This window comes from Odontomachus brunneus, unplaced genomic scaffold (assembly GCF_010583005.1).
Source record: "Odontomachus brunneus isolate Ranch 3 - 2012 unplaced genomic scaffold, Obru_v1 Obru_scaffold_051, whole genome shotgun sequence".
Lineage (NCBI taxonomy): Eukaryota > Metazoa > Arthropoda > Insecta > Hymenoptera > Formicidae > Odontomachus > Odontomachus brunneus.
Genome location: NW_022639501.1, coordinates 1,607,427 through 1,628,721, shown reverse-complemented (window position 1 = coordinate 1,628,721; position 21,295 = coordinate 1,607,427). Strand labels below are relative to the sequence as shown.

At 40.1% G+C, this 21,295-nt stretch overlaps 2 protein-coding genes across 11 annotated transcripts in view; one reads left to right on the top strand and one right to left on the bottom strand.

Annotated features, from left to right (window-relative positions):
* LOC116845390 overlaps positions 1-21,295 on the bottom strand; it is a 51,693-nt gene that overhangs the window by 2,695 nt on the left and 27,703 nt on the right. For 9 of the 10 annotated variants that reach the window (XM_032817984.1, XM_032817986.1, XM_032817988.1 and 6 more), the window contains 10 exons: positions 15,330-15,517; positions 15,070-15,157; positions 14,861-14,970; positions 14,378-14,504; positions 12,577-13,456; positions 11,284-11,384; positions 10,706-10,838; positions 10,552-10,626; positions 8,959-9,109; positions 2,990-3,994 (listed from right to left, as the gene is read on the bottom strand). In XM_032817984.1, the coding sequence (XP_032673875.1) occupies positions 2,990-3,994; positions 8,959-9,109; positions 10,552-10,626; positions 10,706-10,838; positions 11,284-11,384; positions 12,577-13,456; positions 14,378-14,504; positions 14,861-14,970; positions 15,070-15,157; positions 15,330-15,517 (2,858 nt within the window). The remainder of the gene's footprint in view (positions 1-2,989; positions 3,995-8,958; positions 9,110-10,551; positions 10,627-10,705; positions 10,839-11,283; positions 11,385-12,576; positions 13,457-14,377; positions 14,505-14,860; positions 14,971-15,069; positions 15,158-15,329; positions 15,518-21,295) is intronic. The other variant, XM_032817985.1, reaches the window with a different exon arrangement.
* Positions 18,940-21,295, top strand: part of LOC116845392 (uncharacterized MFS-type transporter C09D4.1) — a 52,671-nt gene continuing 50,315 nt past the window's right edge. The window contains exon 1 of the mRNA XM_032818004.1: positions 18,940-19,053. The gene's annotated coding sequence lies outside the window, so the exon portion shown is untranslated. The remainder of the gene's footprint in view (positions 19,054-21,295) is intronic.

Below are 21,295 nucleotides of genomic sequence, written 5' to 3'. Positions count from 1 at the left end.
TTGCAAATGTTACTTTATGGATATATATTTTTATTTCAACGTATTTTGCAAGAATTTTTAGCATGCATTTTCTCGCTTCTGACATCATTAAAAAGTGTAAGATATAAAGTGAACTGAGGAACGCGGGTGCCATATTGACAAACAAACAATCATATAAAAAGACGAGAGAGAGTGTGTTGGAGCGGGAGCCTGAGTAGCTCAGCGGTTTAAAGCAGTCAAGCGAAAGACCTGGGTTCGAATTCTGGCTCAGCAAACTCTGGTTTCCGATATACTTTTCTCTCCGACTCTTACAAAAAAGATAGACAATGCGAGGGGCCAGGAGCCTTAAAATAAATTCGGAGTATTTGTCATCACTTCAGCCTGAAGAGGCAATTTGCCTTCTAAAGCCTACGGCACACGGTGCGTGTTTTCGTGTTAATCGCATGCGACTTAACCATGCGAACGAACATGCTAGCTACAAAGCTAAAAATTTTGTACACTGCGTGATACTATGCGTGTTAGCTTGCTAGTTTTCGATGATAGGACATGTGCTATTTTTGCTGCGTGTTTTGACGCTAGCTGAGTAAAAGTGCAACATGTCAGAACTAACAATATATGATAGTAGGTAGTTAAATATACATATATATATATATCCAAAAAGTCTTCAAACACTAGGAATTTTCACAGAAAATAGTTTTTTCCGTATGATAATGAGTAATAAACAAATAATCGATTTTACATATAATAAAATCTCTCTTTCGCAACAATATACCATAAACAAAACTTATAAATTAATAAATATTATACTCAAAAACGACAAAAGAACGAAATATGGTAATTTAGTAATGCGCAGAAAATGTTCGTACAACACAATATTCTGATTAGAAACAAAGCAAAATGAAAAAAACAAAATCATATTAATACTTTGTAGGATACTTTTAGCTTTTATAATAGCTTGTAGACGTTTGGGCATAGAATGAACCAATTTGGATGTGTCAGATGCTGTAATTGAGTTCCACTCCTCTTGTAGTGCTTGTCTTAAGTCATTCTTGCTTGAAATATATCTTTTTCTTATTTTATTTTCTAAAAGGCTCCACAAATGTTCTATAGGATTTAAATCAGCTGATTGGGGAAATGTTTTCAGCTGTTTAGATGTGTTATATAAAATCCATAATTTAGTATTTGTGGCTGTGTGCTTGAAGTCATTATCCTGTTGAAATATGAAATCATTTGGGAACGCCATTTTTTCGGCACTGGGAGATTATTTTTCAAAATATTTATATACGCGCTTTGTGATCCATAATACTATCGATGAAATGTATATTTCCTATACACCAGAAGCACTCATGCAGTGGGTACAAATTTACAGTGGATATCAAATTTTTCTGCTGAAGCTCAGCATTTTCCTGATGCCAGACCTTTTGGTTTCCGTCCGATCCAAATAAATTGAACTTGCTTTCATCCGTAAAAATGACCTTATTTCAAAATTCTAGAGGTTTTGTTTGGTACTCACGAGCGAACTGTAAACGCTTCTTGCGATTGGTCTCATTAATCCAGCACTTCTTTCTGGCTACTCGTCCATGGTATTCCTCTTTGTGTAATATGTTCCTCACTGTATTTACAAAAACGTTGACTTGTCTCTTCAGCAATTCCGCAACTATTATGGGGGCACTAGTTTTCGGATCTTTTTTAATTTGACGTATGACAAATAGCCTGTCGTTGTCCGACAAGACAGACGGGCGTCCGCTTCTTGCACTGTTTTTTATTATTCTGGTCTTGCCAAAGCGGTTAATAATACTCTGTATTATAGAACGCAGTCTTCCAATTAGTTTTGATATTTCATTTAATGACTTGCATTGATTATGCAGCCTAATAATAAATTGTCTTTCCTCCGCGGTAGTCTCGCTTCTTGTCCGACCCATTTTCACCAAGTAGAGAACGACTGTGAAATTTCGCGTCAATATATAAAACTGAACAAGGCCCAAATATAAATAGACAAGGAATGTAAACATACGATGTATGTGTTCCTTACCTAAGATAAGGTTTTTACCACAGATATCATTGGTGTACGAACACTTTCTGCGCATTACTAAATTACCATATTTTGTTCTTTTATCGCTTTTGAGTATAATATTTATTAATTTATAGGTTTCTGATTATTCGTTTCTGGTATATTGTTAAGAAAGAGAGACTTTATTATATGTAAAAACGATTATTTGTTTACTATTTATAATAAAAATAAACTATTTTCTGTGAAAATTTCTAGTGAAAGACTTTTTGGACTCACTGTATATGTGTGTGTGTGCGTGTGCGTGCGCGCGCGTGTGTGTGTGTGTGTATTCCGTACAATAATTTATTTGTGTAATGTAATTTTTGTATAATTATATGTATATACGTATTGTATATAATAATTACTTTTAATATTTTTTATAGTAATGGAAGTTGCAAGAAAAAAAATTGACTGCAATAACTCTTTTCTTATTAATAGAAAGAAAAGAAGAAATAAAGAAGATAAAAGAAAAATTTGGGCTAAAATGTCGGTCTTAAGTCGGTATAAAAGGTACAACTTAGTGTAACTAAAAAGAACAGATCTCATGTGAAGCGAAAACTAGCAGCATTGCTATCTTATCAGCAACACAGTCTACGCAACACAGTCCATAGCGCAGCGCGCAAGGAATCTATTAGCTAAACTAGCAGCAAAACACGCACCGTGTGCCGTAGGCTTTAATCTAACCGAATATTTTTTCAGTCTATATTGTTCGCAACTAAGTATTTCTGGTTATGTACACTATTTCTTGTTTTTTCCATGTACACTGAGAGAAAATTACAGTTGTTTTCGGCGTTAACTATACTTTTTTTGTGATTTTAACCACAAAAATTTAGTAAGTGTTATTAGAAAGATGGTTTTTCTAACTATTTTTATGGTTAAAATCACAAAAAAGTATAGTTGACGTCGAAAGCAACTATAATTTTCTTTCAGTGTAGAAAAAATTGTTGTTTCATTGATTACCAAAGTTTTGCTCGTCTTCGCAGGCACCCACTCGGTGACAGAGGGTTGTCTGCCGCCGAAGGCCTCCGCGAGCCTCTTCACGGACGGCATGGGCAACTTCTCGCTTGGTCCACGTAGCCGATCCTTGTCTTCGATATAGATATCCTCGAAGGACCTGTCCAAGTCGGACGGGGCTTTGTCGTCGCCATTGAGCGAGCCATCCGCATTGGTCGAGTCGCGTACGTCGACTCCTTTATCCGACTCGCTGACGCGATTCAGCGAGTTCTTAGCGGCAAACTTGTCCTTCTCGTCGTCGTTGTCGTTGTTACCGTCGTTGTCGTCGTCGTTGTTGTTGACACGAACCGGGTTCGCGTAATAGTACGCGTCGTCGGCTACGTTCGGCATCGACTTGGCCGACACGAGCGAGCCGACCTTCACCACGTCCTCGTGCAGCTGGTTCAACTCCCCCGAGCTCTTCGTCAAGTCCCCGCGGTCGACTGGGAAGACCTTGTACTCGGAGCGACTCTTCTCGCGGTCCATCACGCACCTCGTCAGATTCGACTTCTCGTTGTTCGCCGGCTGGTCCAACTGGTTGTTGGAGCGTGCGCGACGCAGACCGTCCTGGTAGCCGAAGGACCTCAAGTCCAGCCTGTTGACGACTCGCTGTTGCTGCGGTCGCGCGGTTCTCGCTACCGAGAACTCATTCTCGAAGCCGTACGCCTTCAGGTCGATCCTTCGAACTTGCCCCTGCTTCTCGTCCTGCCGCTCCGCCTCGAGACCGTGCTCCTGGTTATTCAGCTTCGCGTTGATCTCATTCTTGCTGTTCTTCCTCTGATCCTCCAGGATGTCGTCCGCGCGTCGCTCTTGATCCGTCCCGTCGACGGAAGCGCGCGGATTCGCGGCGCGATTGTTCGTCGTCTCGAAGCTGATCATCTCGGCATTGTTCCTCCGCCACGTGGACATCGTCCTTGCGTGTTCCTCTCGCGACATCGACACGTCGTCGGTTTCTCCGGACATGACTTCATCCTGGAACACACCAAAGACCGGCTGACGTTAACTATTTCGCGTTGTGATCGGCTTCGAAGCTCTGTGTATTTCGCCGTCGAACGCCTCTTTTCCCTTTTCTTCATTTCTTTATCTCCTCTTTGTCCTTTCTGATTGTCTCGTCTCGTTTGCCAAAAGATCGACACGCCTCCGTTTCATTTCCCCTTTCTCTCTCGCGCTTCTTTCTCCTTCGTAAGATTCACATTATTGTCTGATATTTAATGACGATATTCTATAGCATGAATTTCATATTCTAACGCAATAATAATAACATCAATAAAAGTATCAATTCTCGCGCGAACACATGCCTAATCCTAGATACTCTTACTGTTTTAGTCTTTAAACATGAATACATTTAATCTTTCAGCATAGAATACATGTATATATACATTTTTATTCTATTTTATTGTATAAATGTATATTGAAAGTTTAAATATTCGTATTTAAAAGTTGAAACAATAAAAATGTTTAGGATTAGATACATCAGAAGAATATTGATACTTTCCCAAGGCCGTTAGACGTTAGCAGGAATGTTTTACGTTAGTACGACAATTAATACAATCCGCAATATCGCTTATGTTTAAAGAAAAATCAACAACTGCCACTCAACTGTACGAACACATATCGGTTATGGCTTTGGTGGACCGGAAGCTTTGTCTCTAATAAGAAACTGCAAATACGTTATTTTTATATACGAATTTTCAAGCTTTTTGCAGCATTAGATAGAAAAGAGAGAAGCGATTCGTTATTCTGCATACGCGGCGAAGGATTTTTAGCTGTTTTTTTTATTTACGCAAGTCTGTTTTGCGGGTGAAGCTCCGCGAATCGATATAGCTTGGGTAAAGCATATTAGCATTTACGAGTTAAAGAGAAGCACATTCGTGTTAATTACCATTGAATACATCGCACAGTTAAAATATTATAAATCTAGGTTGATGATGTCAGTTAATATTACATTAGGCAGTAGATGTGTATTATCGATAGCGATGTTAGTATTGCTGGGAAGTTATTCCTCGTATTTATTGCTGCGGCTCTCGCGGGAGATACAACGACGACAGATTCAAGAGAGATTTCGCCGTCTTTACAAACATTTCAAACACATCTCGATACATTCAGTTGTTAGTCACCACATATCACACGCATGTAAATATTGCGGTACTTACCGATTCTAAGAGTGCTCTCTTTTTTGCAGCTCGTGTGCACGGATTCGATTAGCATATCTCACGTATCTTTTGTGCGAAATGCGAAATCGTCGAAAATGATTAGATTACGATTGGAACGTCGTCGTCGTCGTGATATCTTTTTACGCAGAAATGAGAAACACACACACTCTTCGCAAAATTGGCGTGAGCGTCGCTATAAAAAACATTACGAAGAATTAAGTTTATGAATGGTATACGTCGCGCTGTTAATATACGCGGTGAGAAGATCGATCCTTTACTCTTTTCTCTCTTTCGTTTTCGCATGTTGATTTAGGCTCTCGCGCCCGAGAATTCCTAAGTTCTGAATATTGATTGGGAATGTTCGAGCGTTTGTACAGACGTGTCTTTAATCGCGATATTGTTCGGGCGCTGGAGATTTATCTGCACCGTCAGCCGAAAGTTTCATGTTTATGAGTAGCACGGTCAATCTTTCGGAAACCGAAGAAATATGTATTCTCTTACTCTATGATACTTTCTCTAAACGTTTTCTCCAGCGAAAATCCTACGTAACCTTCTCGCACTTATCTGCAATATAAGTATTGATTATTTGTATAATCTGATCTTTCACATTAAATCGATTGCTAAGGATGTTAGAACGAGAATTTTTACTTATACGTTAACTTTACGTTAACGTCGTTTTTCATTTGTCGCGCACAAAACGCTCCTGAGACGTGACCTTTAACCCTTTAAAGCGCATAATTCATAGAACATTCTAGTAACTTTTTTTAAATGAAATATTGTCAAAAACACTCTAAATATCACATTAATAAGGTTTCAACCAACCGATTCTAAATGGTCCCTATTGGTACCAGTGATACTCAACCTTTAGCTGGCACTTCGGGATATCAGAAGCGCCAGCATTTTAGTGAAAATAGTCATTTCTTCGTTTTTGTTTACGTTCTCGAATTTTTTTTCATACTCAATATTACATTTTATCAAAATAGCCTATGACATCTTTTAAGTCGATATTTGAAAACTATATTGGAATTTTTTCAAGCGAAAAAATCAAGTTTCCACACAGCAAACATTTTAGTGATTGGGGTCTCAAACAGCCCAGTGTGCCAGCTATGTGATTATGGTGAAGTGTGCCAGCTAAGGGTTAAAGGGTTAAACACGAGGTAATTTCAGAAATCTGGATTGGCCGATGTGAAATTCAGCGGGAGAATCAGCGTCACTCTTTCTCTCTCTCTCTCTCTCTCTCTCTTTCTTTCTGTGTGTGTATATGTGTGCGATGTGAACTTCTTATTTTTCCATACCCGTATTTATTTGCCACTTGTGACTTTATAAATATGATCCCTTAACTGTTAATATCACGCTTACTTGTAAATTGACGCATCGCGTCATGGCACGTGGTATTTCTCACTTCCCAAGCACAGCTATCGCACCGAAAGGTACATGCACAAGTATATCAACACGTGTATAACAATTATTAACATTATTATTAACAAAACCACGCAACCGCGTTAATTCGATTACGCCCGGCGACTTTTCGCCGGGACGTGTAAGTAACAACACAAGATCCCGCGCATTCGAAATTTCTAATTAGAATAGTAACTAGAATAGTAATTAGAATAGAATAATGAGCCTCTCTCGGTGAAAACGAAATCTGTTTCGCGCTAATCAGTTTCCTTCGCGAACTCCTCGCGACATACTGAATGTGGCTTCGCATTAATATTCCTCGAGCGTTTTCTCTCCCGATTCAGTTCCGCGACGTTTCTTCATCAAAGAACGATGAGAAAAGTTGGGGCTCCGCTGCGCGACAAGATGTCACGTGCTTAAAATATATATAATGTTGATGCAAAAGTTTTGTCGTGTTCGTCAAACGAAACGAAGTCCAATTTCGAACAGTTGGTAATTTTCACGAATATAGGAACAACGTTGACTCGGTATTTTTTTACACATCTAACGAGGACTTCCTATTTTCCTTTTATGATCATCTCAATTTTGTGATCACTCAAAAAAATGTTTTGCTGATCCAGCTAGAGTTCTAGATGTTACGGTTAAAATTTTATCACTGTTTTCTGTATCTGTTAGAAAATTGTCTGTGGTATGTATAATTATGAAATTCTAACATCTGCAAGTAAACTTCAATGGATGTGAGGGTTATTCATTTGTTAGTCTCTCGCCGCTAGTCCTTTTTGTCTACTACGGTCAATTTTTATGAGACTGACTTTGGACGTTACAGAGAGACTTCCTCGCTAAATTTTATAAATGGTTTAGGTAGAAATTTTGTCTCTGTCATCTGTATGGAATACAAAACATACACGAGATATCGCGCTTGCTAATCATTTAACCTACATATCTTAGCTAATTTCTCATATCCAGATAGTTTTCGTTATAAAAAGTCATTTTTTGAGTGATCCAAATGCGAAATTAGATAGAAACGAGAACTTGGTAGAAAAGTGACACACAAATCTTTTGCATCAACCTAATGACCCCAAGATAATTTCAAGGTTCGAGGATATACTCTATATTTCTAACGTGATATTATTCATCCGTGGCGATGATATGTCACGATGATTAGTATCCCTGTGCATCCCTGGATCTTCTCATCATCGCAGCAATTCCTGGTTATCGTCACCATATCGTGACGTTGCTCAAACTCCTCACGTCCGTCTTGTCGCGTCGCCTCTTACTATCATTCTTGCGTTCCCGTGCTCGACGAGAACCTTTCAAGCTCTCCGAGTTCTTCTCGTTGTTCCCGCTCGTTGATTTCTCCAATTTCTCGTCGGCATCTTCCTCAGAGATCTCTCGACGCCTTCGAGACTTAATTCTCTTGCCTCGCGACGTCGCAACGTCGTTGCTGAACGCGCACGCTTTCCTCCTCTTCGAGACGTCCCTGAGAAATTTATCCATTATGATCTTGCCGGCCGCGCTCGTTAAGGACGACGAATTCGCGTTCTTTCTGCAAGTCGCCGCGGCAAACCGTTCGTCCGCGACGTTGTCCTCTTCGTCCTGCCAATCGCTCTCCTCGAAAGCGGAGCTCGTCGAGTGCTCGAAGCTCGAGGAGCACAGTGGATGCTCAGGACGCTCCTCGCCGACTAACCCTTCCGGCTGGACTCGGCTCGAAGAGCTTTTTCCTGCGGCCTTGGGCGGAATCTTTAGCCTCGGTCGTATGCGCCTGCTCCTCCTGATCCCGCCAAAAGTCTGATACTTGAACCTGACGAATTCCGGCGCGTGATCCGATTGCGCGAGCCGATCGTCCGGCGCGGCCGTATCGTCGTCGAGGTCGTCGAGGTCCTCAAGATCCTCGAGATCCTTCGCCGGTCTCTTGAGCCGCATCTTGATCCCGCCAAAAGTGTGGTATTTATGGGCGGTGATCCAGAACTTCTTGCCGCCGACGGAGGAGATCTGATCGCCGTTCTCCAACGGCTGCCAACGATCCACCTCCGAAACGACCTCCGAGTCTCGCGAGCCGATCGAGCACATGCCGGAGTCGCGGTCACCCGGTGATCCCTCGCGACTGTCGTGGTTGTACCGCGGCATTATCGGCTCCTCGACCTCGATCCAGAGTCTTCGCAGATCCGCGACGTTCTTTCCTTCCGGGGAACTCGCCGTTGCCGACGTCGCCGCGGAACTCGCAACTGATGGGTTCGACTCGTCGCTCACAGGTGATTGCGCGGCTTCCAGGTGCAGGAGGGGGTTGATCGCGAAATGCGAACTGGCGCGGGGGTCGCGGCAGCGTCGCCTAGGAAGGCTGCTGTGCAGCGAAGCCGCCTCGAATCGCTCGAGCTCGTGACTCACCTGTCGTTCGCGTTGCTCGTCGCCGGCGCAGCTCGACCGCTGGGACAGCGAGCTGCTCGGTCTGCTCGACGAGGACATCGCCGACCTGGCCCGCTCCGATCGCTCCCCGCTGGCCACCTTCGACTGGTTGATGTAGTAGTCCCTGCCGAACCTGTTCGACCGCAACACGGGAAAAAACAAATCCGCAACTGAATTTTTTGTTAGCTGGAAGATGAAAAACCCACTTGTCGGGACACAAGAATTCCCGTACAAGAATTACGTTCCTATTCAGCCAATTGCTTTCCATCACATCAACTGAATTCTCATACAGTTGAATGTTCAGACGAATGTTTTCGGTCATGATAAGAAAGATATTAATCCTCGTCAGTGAGTTTTTCGCTTGATCTCCATTGAGTTACCCAAATATTTGTTCCGTCGATGAATAATAATTCCGATTCGTGAGGATATAATGGATGACTTCGTCTAGATTTTTCTCTTACGCAATCAACGATTTTTTCATTGCATACACTGAGAGAAAAGTTATCTTAAAATCAACAAATATTTCCTTGGATGCCATTAACATATTTACTTAAATCTACATTCTCTTTACTTAAATCAAATATTGTTTACTTGATTTAAATAAACAATATTTGATTTAAGTAAAGAGAATGTAGATTTAAGTAAATATGTTAATGGTACCCACCAAGGAAATATTTGTTGATTTTAAGATAATTTTTCTCTCAGTGTATGCAAACATATCTTTGTACGGAGAAAATGTTATAGTAAAAATTGGAATTAAAAATTATAGAATTTGGGAGATTCGATAATCTTATTAAAGTCGGAAAATTTAAAGAATTTTAGAATTTGAAATTAAAAATTGTAAAAATGTATAGAAAACATTAAAAAATGAAGTTATAGAAAATTATAGAATTTTATAACTAAGGAATTGATTATGTGTGCAGTAATTGATTATCCTTTTATTTCGTATGTAACTACTTATTATTTTAGAAACTTAAATATTTGCTATATTACGAAAATTTGCTATCTTTTCAGCGAAATTTACTATGTTCCTTAACAAGATAGGTCCCATGCTAACAAATCTATTTTTGCGTTATTGTAGAAACATATTTAAAATTGAAAAGAATTTATATGAAAAAGAACTATAATATTCTTTCCGTACATATTATTCGATTTCTTTTCACATTCTATACCGTTTCCTTTGACTCAGCGTTAATAATTAATTCCCGAGAATCGCGAAAGACGCTAAGCGAGCAATCAAGTTGTATGAAAGAAGATTAAACAAGCGGAAATGTGAAGAGTGCAAAGTTTCGCGTGAAAAAACCCGCGTTTTTACAACTTAAGAAGTTATACGGTCGTTAGAATTGTCGAGTTCAAGTGATAAAATTTTCACATTTCTGCTTCTATAGAAAGTTATATATATAATTGCTAAAACAATTCTATATAGTTGCTAAAAAGCTCTAAACTTGTTCATCGGGTGCATCACCGATGCAGCTTTTCGCCGAATTAATCGTGCATCCGATTATTTTCCTATCGATTTTCCTGTATCGCGACGCGACAATTGATTGAATCCCAAGGAAATCAAAATGAAATTACCGTTTGATGTCCGGTGGATCGGGTCCAAGCACGTCCAATTGCACGTCGTTCAGCTTCTTGATCTCGTAGTGAACTCTAAATAACAGAACGATCGGCTTAGCTATGAGCTGATGGAGCTAGTCTTTCGCGATTTTTCTCGTTGCTGCATTCTTACCCCGAGACGTCCGCGGATTTTCGCGAATATCGCCTCTCCCAGGATCGTTTTCGTATGTTTTCCTCGCTGTAGGGGTTGTTCTCGATCGGCGGCGCGTTCTCCCACTTCTTGTGCTCACGTTCCGCTATTGTGCCTGCCGGATACATTTTTGTTCACACAACTATGCTCGCGTGTGTGAGTTTTATCTCGAGGACTCTTATTGCCAAGAGTCGCCGCGTTTTCCTTTTGTATTGCACACTTCGAGAAAAATGTAATCGCGGTCAACACGCTATTCCTCTTATGACGTAATCGTTCATAGAGATCAGAAGTTTCCTTCAAAATAAACGCGTTTTACATTTTCATTGTATGTTAGCCGTAATAATTCTTTTCATCATTCTTCTTGTGAAATTTCGATTTAGCGCCGATCTCGATTAATACAATTCTGCATTAAGAAGATAATATGAAATCTTCATCGCTCTCTCTTCTGTTCAAGTACTGCAAAGGAGTGTGCGCTTGCACACGCGCGCGATCATATGCAAGTCCATTTTATACTGAATATTATACCATATGTTATACTAAACACATTTATACTGAATTACCTGGGCGTGGTGGGCCACTTAATCGATCTTCCTCGGCGGTCGTATCAACGTGGCTCTTGCTCGTTGCAGAAATTAATTGGACTTTGGCTTCCGAGCGTTCGCTGTATAAAATTGAAAAAAAGATTATAAAAAACGTACACGTGCCAGCGAAGCGATTGCAAAAATTGCATAGTTGAATTCAAGGTAACTTCGAGTGAATCGAAAGACACGATATAGAAAGAAACACACGCAATAATCGAGTCATGCACGGAACAACAATATATTATATCGTCTCCATCTTCTCTTGCGTTTATTTCAAGTGAAGTTTCGTCTCGTTAGTGCTTGCTATAACCTAAACTAACGTAAATTGGATGCGTACACGAAAACATTCCAAAGTGAAGATCGAAAATGAAGTCCGGGATCTTGCAGACTCGAAAGCAAATCGAAAAATCGAGTCATTTCCCAATTCTCCATTTTCCTTTTTTTTTTCTTTCAACTGGAGGTGATTTTGTAATAGCTTTATCGCGTTCATCATCAGGATCATCAATGTCATCGTGTATAATTGATTGGTTACTCGGAGGAATAATAACGATCGAAAATAAAATTCAGAACCTTGCAGAGTCGGAGACAAATCGATAAAATAAATCAATCCTTTCCATTTTTCATTTGATTTTTTCTTTTTTCATTTCTTTTTTTTCTTTCGACTGGAAGTGATTTCGTGATAGCTTTATCGTACTCAGAATTATCGATATCATTATGTATAATCAATTTTTAGTGTACTCAGAAAGCTACTTTCTCGCTTGCTCTTACTATTGCTTTTATTATTTTAGATACACGTCGTTATTCAAATTAACGTTATCATCATTGATGTATTCTTTCTTGCATAAACGATTAAGCTTAATTTACAATGTGCTCCTTATGTCCTGTTCCTTTCTTTCTATCTCTTTCTGACTCAAACTTTAAGCCTAAAGCTTGATCTATAATATGTTACTTGTTTCCTGTTACTTTTTCTTTATCTCTTTCTGCCTTAAACCTTAAACTAAAAAAAGACAGAAAACAACAGGAAGCAAAGAACATATTATAGATCAGGCTTTAAGCCAGACAAAGACAGAAAACAAGAAACAGAAGAACACATTGTAGATCAAACTTTAAGCCTAATCTACAATATACTTTTTGCTTCCTGCTTCTTTCTCTTTATCTCTTTCTGACAAACCTTAAACTTTAAACCAGAAAAAGACAGAAAACAAAAAACAAAATGCAGAGAGCATATCAGATTTTAGTCCTTGATTGCAACATAACAACAGAAAGTCTCACCTCTTTTCTTCTTCGTCTAATTTGTCTTCCAATTTCTCGGGCTGCTTCTCCGTGAGTTCTCCCGTTTCGTCGGCAGGTTCACTCTCTCCGCTATAAGCATCGACTTTCGTCAGACTATCCAGGTGTCTTTGGATCGCAGTGTCGTAGTGCTCGGTGTACTCGCTCTCTCGTTGCTCTTCGCCTTCGTCGGCGACATTCCCTCGGTCGCTCCTTTCGCTCGACTTTTCCAGTTGCACTTTTACGTTCTTTTGCATGGAACTTTCCACCGCAGTTGCAATTGTCCTCTCGCCGTGCTCGGCGGTATCATTCGTCGGCTTCTCTTTGGTCTTGCTCTCTTCCTCTTTTGTCCCCGTTATCAATGTCGGCGAACTTTCACTCGGTCCCTTCTTATCATCCTCATCCTCGACCACTTTCTCTGCTGCGATCTCCTCGGCTTTCGTTTTCCTTCGGCAAACATAGTCAACCTCATCCTCAACGAGTTGCATCGTGTCGTTTGGCACTTGATGATTTTCCACGTCGCACTCGGAAGTCCTGGGGCTTCTCGGGATTACGTTGTCGATCTCCATCAGCTCCTTCTCGAATTCCTCGTCGGACTTGGTAGAAGAGCACTCGGATAGGTCGGACGTGTCCTCAGCGTCTCGGTCGCCGATCAAAGCTTTGTAGCACGTGTTGGAGCTCGGCACCAACATTGCGACCGCGTCCGGCTGCGATCGAGCACTTCTTTTCTTCTGGAACAACCAGTTGTCTTCCCAGGACTCAATGGGCGAGACTAGATCCATTGTGTGTTCAGTGCGATATTTGGTCTTGATTTGCGAGAAACTCTCGTTGCGATCCGAGCTCGAGGAGTCCGACGACGGTGATGACAATTCTCGCGGTGCTGCTTCACACAAATGTTGCCGTGACTCAGAGGGACTCATATTTTGTTGATAATTATTGTTATTATGGTTATGAACTTTGAGTTTTTTAATTATAAAGAAATTAATCTGTGTTTGAGAAAATGTCGACAATTCTCACACTGAGAAAGAAAAAAAAATGTTTGATATTTGTAACTGTGATCGCACAGAAAAATAATTATTATAAATTATGGTCAAAAAAACTATTTTTTAAATTAAATTCTACTATAATGTTAATGGTAAAGATCTTATATATGCATTCATTTTACTACAAAAAATATGGATAAAACGAAAAGAAATTATAATTTTCATAAGATCAATTATTTTTTTCTTATGCATAATATTGTTTGACACACACACACACACACACATATATATATATATATATATACATATAAATAATTTTTCTAGATATTTTGTATGTAAAACAGATATCTTCTTTTTACAATTATAAATATAGTTAAATATAGTTTCTACTATAATAATAATAACAGCACGCAAAAGTGTTATAATTCGCTTTAAATGTGTTGTAAATCTCATATATATATATATGATTTATAAATATATGAAAGCGAATTACAATACTTTTGCGTGCTGTTGTTGTTATTATTATATTATATATATAGTACACGGAAAAAAAGATTTGGTTGAATTAACCAAATATCTGGTCGAATATGAACGATTCAGAAATTCCGATTGAAGTAACCCGAATTCTGTTTAAGTTAACAAGATTTTTGGTTGACTTAAACAGAATTCGGATCGGAATTTCTGGATCGTTCATATTCGACTAGATATTTGGTTAATTCAACCAAACCTTTCTTTCCGTGTAAAAACTATATTTATAATTGTAAAAAGGAGATATCTCTGTTTTACATACAAAATATCCTGAGAAATTTGCGGTCACTTACGGTCAACGATATCCATCCCGAACTCCGGGAACGGCACGCGCCGAGTGCATCCGTATTCCAAGACATCGTTCTCAGCAGGTTCGTCGTCTGACGTGATCGTAGTCACCTCCTCTATTCGCTCTTCCATCTACAACGAAATTTTACCTCCTTAGGACTTACGCAAGCTCGATGAAAGGCTCTTTAAATTTCTTCGAGTGAAATTCCACTCGAAAAGTGGAGTGACAGCCGAGTCATTCGAAATCGGATGACTTCTTATTCGTGCAAAGTGAATACTTCCATCCTTAATTGTCATTGTGTGAGAGAATATTTCTCACTCAAAACTGAATCCAGAATTTGAATAGGTTTCTCCAGTCTTATTCTTTGATTTACAAATATCTAGTATTCCGATAAAATAACATGCAAAAACGAAAGGATAGGCAATTTCTCTCTTTCTTTACTCTTAAAAGATTAACATAAGGTCAAAATTTCGATTGGGTTATGTACCATGTAGGACACCGGTTCCTGATGATCTCCATTCTGCCTGATCGACGCGTCACGATTGCCATTGCACTCGTAGCTCCTCACGTCTTCGCCAATGCCACACTCGCTCTCGGCTAAAAAAAGAAATGTCGTTTCCGTGAACATGTTTCCCCGTATGTTGTCGCGTGTACCGTACTCGATGCGCGATAACACGTTAAGTCAATTCTACGCACTGGAAGTGTATTTTGTCTTGGACGGTTCCGTGATGTGCAGAACGTTGCTGTTGCCATCCACTCGTTCTCGTTGCAATCTCTCGATGACCTGAAGTGTGCGCATTAGATCTGATTAAACAATTCGTTTTTTTTTTTTTACATAGAACACAGCGCGCGAATTTTCGCATAATCAGTTTGAAGTTCACGATTAAACAGCATGAATAATAATTGATAGAGAGAGAAACGCTTTTATTAGTCTAGATTTCACACACGCAAACAACCTTGTTGAGTATCGCGGTAGCGAGAAGATCCTCGTAACTGTGGTCCGCGATAGCGCGTCCTTCTCGAGACTGCTCGCCATCCTCGGACGTGTTCAGTCCTGGTAATTTGCGAGCTTCCTCGACAGCACGCTCGACGATCTCTCGGAGTGCTGCGTGAGCCATTGCTGGTGAATCCGTGGATCGCTTGTCTGCGACATTAAACAGAAGCGACTATTAGTGAGCGATGCTCGTAACTGTCAGGTGCATCAGACACCTCGACACGCACGAAAATTTAAGCGGCAGAAGTGTGATAGTAAACACGGAAAGAATTTTATAGGAAAAATTGCTGTAAAATTTTGTAACTGAAGAACATATCGATATTCTGGCTACACTCTTAATCGCTTCATATGTGCTGTTCATAATTTTATTACTGAAAAGTTCCATATATGCTATTTTCTATGTTTAAAAACTGAGAAGTCTACTAATAAAAAAATTTACTACGCATGTTTCTTTTGAAAAAACTAACTGTATTCCTCAAAGATGAACTCCACCGACAATCTATTCCTGCACTACACTGTTAAATCCGTAGTATCAAATTATACTCAATTTGAGTTATTTTTAACCATTCCTATAAGTCGCCACTGCTCCTACTAAATATGTCGTTAATTTAACTAATATAATGGAGTTAAATAATTTAACTTAAGAAATATATTAAATTTGACTAAAATTTAGTTTATTTTTTATTATATGCACGTTAATGTAACCTTTGTTTTAGTAAAAAATGACTTAATATTGTTTTAAATGGGTTGATTAGATGTGGTTGTTTTTTTAAACACATGTTTTGTATTAAAATAATAAATTTTGACACACATGATAGTTAAAAATAACTAAATATTATTTCAATATTAACTCAAGAAATTGGTTTAAATTTGACCCTCCAATATTAAACAGTGTACAGAGGAGCTTGATCAAATTCACAGGAATTTCTATGAAAAAAAAAATGCTATACAATATTCTCTTCATGTAGCCAAGGTCAGCTTGCTTACCATTTCGATTCTACCACTTACATTTTCGTAATGTACCGTTTAATTGAAGATGGCTAAGACTAATCGAAGGCTCTACGAAGAAAACGCCGTGAGACACGTCTCCTTCAATTCAAGTACATAATGACTACATAATGACTACATAATGACTATATTCTGGACACGTGTGTTCCCCGTTTCAAGTACACAGCGAACTACGTTCTCGTTTCACGCAACATTCTAAATAAAACCACGTTGTTAAGAGGAACGCCTTTTGTTAAGAGTACGTTGCAAACACGCAAGAAAACCCCCGCTCGACTCGGCAATCATACGATTTGCTCGAAATTCCGCCTCAAATTACGCGTGTCTTATTCCGCACGACACTCTCCGCCGTTTCTCGAGCACTATCCACCCTGATCGGTCGCAGTTTCCGCGGGAAGCTTCGAGAGCGACTGTCGCCGCGGCGGCTTGAACGTGGACACGAGCGAGCGTACCTGTGCAGACCTTCACAAACGGCTTAGGAGCGGTAGCTACGCACTCTCTAAAGTACAATCAGCATATTCTTCACTGAAATGCTTATAACTGAGTGATTTAGTTATGAGTATAGCACGGATCGATTAATACACGAAGAGAATATTATAGTCTTCTTTCATATATAAATTTCTAGTTTTACCATATTTTTTTAGTAGTTTTTAGGAATAAACTAGAGGTCTATCTTGTTAAGAAACATAATAGATTTTGCTGAAAACAGCAGATTTCGCTAGGAACATAGCAAATGTTTTTTTAACAGCACATTTGCTAAAATATAAGTAATACATATGACACGAAAGAATAGTATAAATTGCTATGAAATGTCGACCTGTTCCTCGGTTACAAAAACCTAAAGTAACTTTTGCTATAAAATTCTCTTCACGTAACAACTGTTTTTGACTTATTGATGTAATTTGCAAACACAGACAGTGTTTGCACGCGAATCGCATGGAGGCCGTTCGGTCCGTAAATGAAGAAAGTTGGACTTGACACAACGAATTCGTGTACTGCAGATTTCGCAGTGAAGTCTTTACTTACACTGGTCGAGAAACTATTCAAATAAGATACAAGATGGGACAGTTAAGTGGGACAGAGAATTTCACTGAAAATATCTGTGAATATACGCCGATTGTCGGTGTGAAATACTCCTTTTACCGATTCAACCAGAATCATTCTTACTGATTCCACTTAAAGAGAGTAGCGTGGCATAGAACGGAGCGAGCAGAAACGTCGGCTGCAGACCGCACTTTCTTCGACATCCAGCCGCTAGATCCAGTCGTTATCTATCAAGACTAACGACGACACACACGCGGTCGCCGTATCTCCGTCGCAATTTCTCCGCGGCGACCTTGCCGACGATTCATGCCCGTCCTTACGCGGCACGACCACTCCTCGCCGTCAAGGCTCTCGCAACTCTATCCTGTCCTTCTTTTTCTCGCTCTCTCTCTTTCTCTCTCTCTCTCTCTCTCTCTCTCTCTCTCTCTCCCTCCCTTCTTTCTTCCCTCGAGCACGAGCAGCTCGCCAGCCGTGGATCGCGGCCGCCAGGTGAAATTCGCCGACCTCCTGAACTCTTTCCGCGGGAAACTCGACGTGCGCGCTCCTCGTCGGCGGCTCGGCACCGTCCGGCGATTTTTACCGCCGTCCCTACGTGAAATCCCCGTGGAGGAGATTCTCTCGCCGGAGAAGCACGGGTGATCGATGACACCCTGCCGCGGGCGACGCCGAGCAATATTATCCGCACGAATCAACACGTCGCGTGCTAAGCGCAAACTACTCGGCCCGTCTCATGCCGCCACTTCTCTCGTACACGCATAATCGATCCGCGACGCGCGCGAGATGTATCTCTCCACCTTCTCGAGACCGTCTAGCCTTGATCTCACGGCAGAAGGTGAAGGCCGGCTACAGGTATTTCCCTCGGCGCGCGATCCGCCTCGGACACGCAGAAGAGATCTCGTGTCTCTTCTTGTCGAGCGAAGTCGCCCCCTTCTCGACATTCGTTTACGCCGACCGCTGGCCTTCGATCCGTCTTTTTGCGTACGGTCGCGTGTTCGTGGCGTCACGCGGATATGAGAATGATCATCGCGAATCAATTATGAGCGATGATCAAGTCTTGCTGTTGAGTCTTGAGTCGCGCCGTCCGTCCGACACGCGGGGGGGATATTCGATTTGAAGGTGACGTTCGATCGTCGTCAGGCAATCGTGTGTTATTACGTTGAAGCGAATCAAGCGACGTCGATTGAACGTCAGTCAACTCTTTGTATATGATCGAAGACACATTTACTTCAAACATGATAGCTCCACCTTGCTTATTTTATACAGGATTCCTCCAGACTCTCCTCCACATTTTTGTGGAAACATAAAATTGAGATGGATATAAAAGGCTCATTTTGCGATATTCGCAATAAAAAGTGGAGATGTTAAATAAAGAAGACTGTTGAATGTTGACGCATAATATGGTAGCTCAGCTGTAGGAGGAGAGTCTGGGATTCTGTATATTTTTTTACATTATATATCGTATGTATTATGTATATAATATTTACATATAATGTTTTATATTTTCTTGTGATTTTTTTCAGCCTCTGCGGCTGCTTGCGACCGACTTGCGATAGGTATAGGACGACCTTAACACATGACCGAAATGGTATAGATGCTGTGGTGGCTGAGAGTAAACATACGACCGCAAAGAGCTGACAGTGAGTTCTGTTGAGGTAGACAAGCTTTTGTGTCGTGTCGTGAATATTTCAATTTTGCTCAGCAATAAGTCAAATGAATACACGGAGAGAATTTTAAAGTAGATTTTACTATAGAATTTTCTTTCAACCGAGGAATAGACATTCTGCAGTAATTGACTATTCTTTCATTTCATGTGTGCTACTTGCATTTTAGGAACTGCGCTATTGACAAATTTCTTATGTTTCTAGCGAGATTTGCTATGTTTTTGGCTAAATGTATCATGTCCCTTAGTAAGACATATCTTACTGACAGTCTATTCCTGCACTGCTAGAAACACAGCAACATTGAAAAGAATTTATATGAAGAGAACTGTAACATTCTTCCCGTAAAATTCATATCAAACTGTATTGTTAGAAAAATTTTATAATTTAATTGTGAGGTTTTTTTATATAGCAGATCATGAAAATTAATAACCAAATTGATATTACATTTAATAATGCTTAATCATAAAAGGGAATATGTTCTATAATTTTATATTAAATAATAAAATGTCATAACATCATTTTCAAACTAATAATACTAATAATACTAATAGTATGAAAACTTTGCACAATTATAAATCTTATAAAATTCTTACTAAATTTATCAGCAAGAATGTTGTTATACTTAAAAACTTCTTTAACAGTATAGGTATTGTAGGTTGAGGATTACGGAATTGAGGATTTAAGAACTTGTCCAATCGGGACAAAGAGAGCCAAGATCGAAATTAATTGAATTCTAGCCTCTATAATTCGCAATCTTCCAACCCCAATGTGTAATTCGGCACAGGTTTAATGCAATGAAATACTCCAAATTGGCATTAGTCTCACGCGTGTCAAATTTTCCCGAGTCGCGCGAGTTCGCAACGTCCGCCAATTATCATCGTTGCTGAGACAATAGTCCGTAAGAATATGGTTTATTTATCTACGATGAGATACCAATCTCCACTCACGCGAATCATCCGGCGAGTAAGATCCGCGCGACGCGGTAACGAGGTGTACACCACGTGAGAAACTCGTCCCCGTTTTACGCGAAGCCGATCCGCGCGGCAGATTGCGGTAACGCGATAAATGCGCGAATTCAAGGAGCACTATACTCCCGGTATCCCGGAGAAATTCAGCGTTCATTCAATGCCGCCGCAGTCGCGATACCTTAATATAGCTCGCGCGAACTTGTCGCGTAAAAGTCCGCGTAACGGAAGTCACAAAACCGTTGCGCGCACAGGCATTTCCTCTTTTTCGTCTGCCTTCGATCGCGACGTTTATAAATGGTCGATCGCGTGCGGGGATCTCAAGAAGAGGTTACTGGACCAGTTTCGCATGGAGAAAGAACGGCGAGATCTCGCGAGGATGAGTGCGAACGACGACGCGTTTCCGCGCGAGGGCCGCGCGGTTTCTTTCTCGCACTTCCGACGAATAAGAGGGACGCTTTGCTCGCGAAACGCGAATCAAATCTGCCGAGTAGTAGCGGAATCAACACTAACTCGCTCTGCTGCGGTTCACCTGGAAAATTCTGCTCGCAGATCACCTAGTATTTGTTTTTATATGTAATTAAGCGTGGAGCGGAATTTTAATCTGTTTACGTATATATATCTATATTTTTCTTTGTAAAGACAGAACATTTGTCTGTGTAGAGAGAACAAATAATTATCGCCGTAACGCACGTAAGGTGAAAGTAGCAATTTCCGTAAACGTACCTAATCCTGGACAATTCTTGTGTTTTGATTTTTAAACATGAATATTTAAACTTGCAACACAAATGAAAAACATACATGTATATACAGGGTGTCTTACACTCTCCTCTGGGCATTTTGTGGGAACGTAGAACAGGTTGAAGTGAACATAAAAGTCCTCTACCGTTTTGCGATATTCGCAATAATTATCGAGATATTAATTGTAGAAAATTTGTAAATGATCATGCAGAATATGGTAAATGAGTTATAGTAGCGACGACTGCCGTCGTGTACTTATACTTTAGGTCAAATTGAACAAAAAAATCCTCTACCACTTTCCAAATAATCACATAGATTTTTAATTATTAATTAAAGAAGATTATTGCATAATTTTGCGTGATAATGCACTCATCTTCTTTAATTAATAATTAAAAATCTATATGATTATTTGCAAAATGGTAGAGGACTTTTTTGTTCAATTTGACCTAAAGTATAAGTACACGACGGCAATCGTCGCTATTATAACTCATTTACCATATCCTGCATGATTA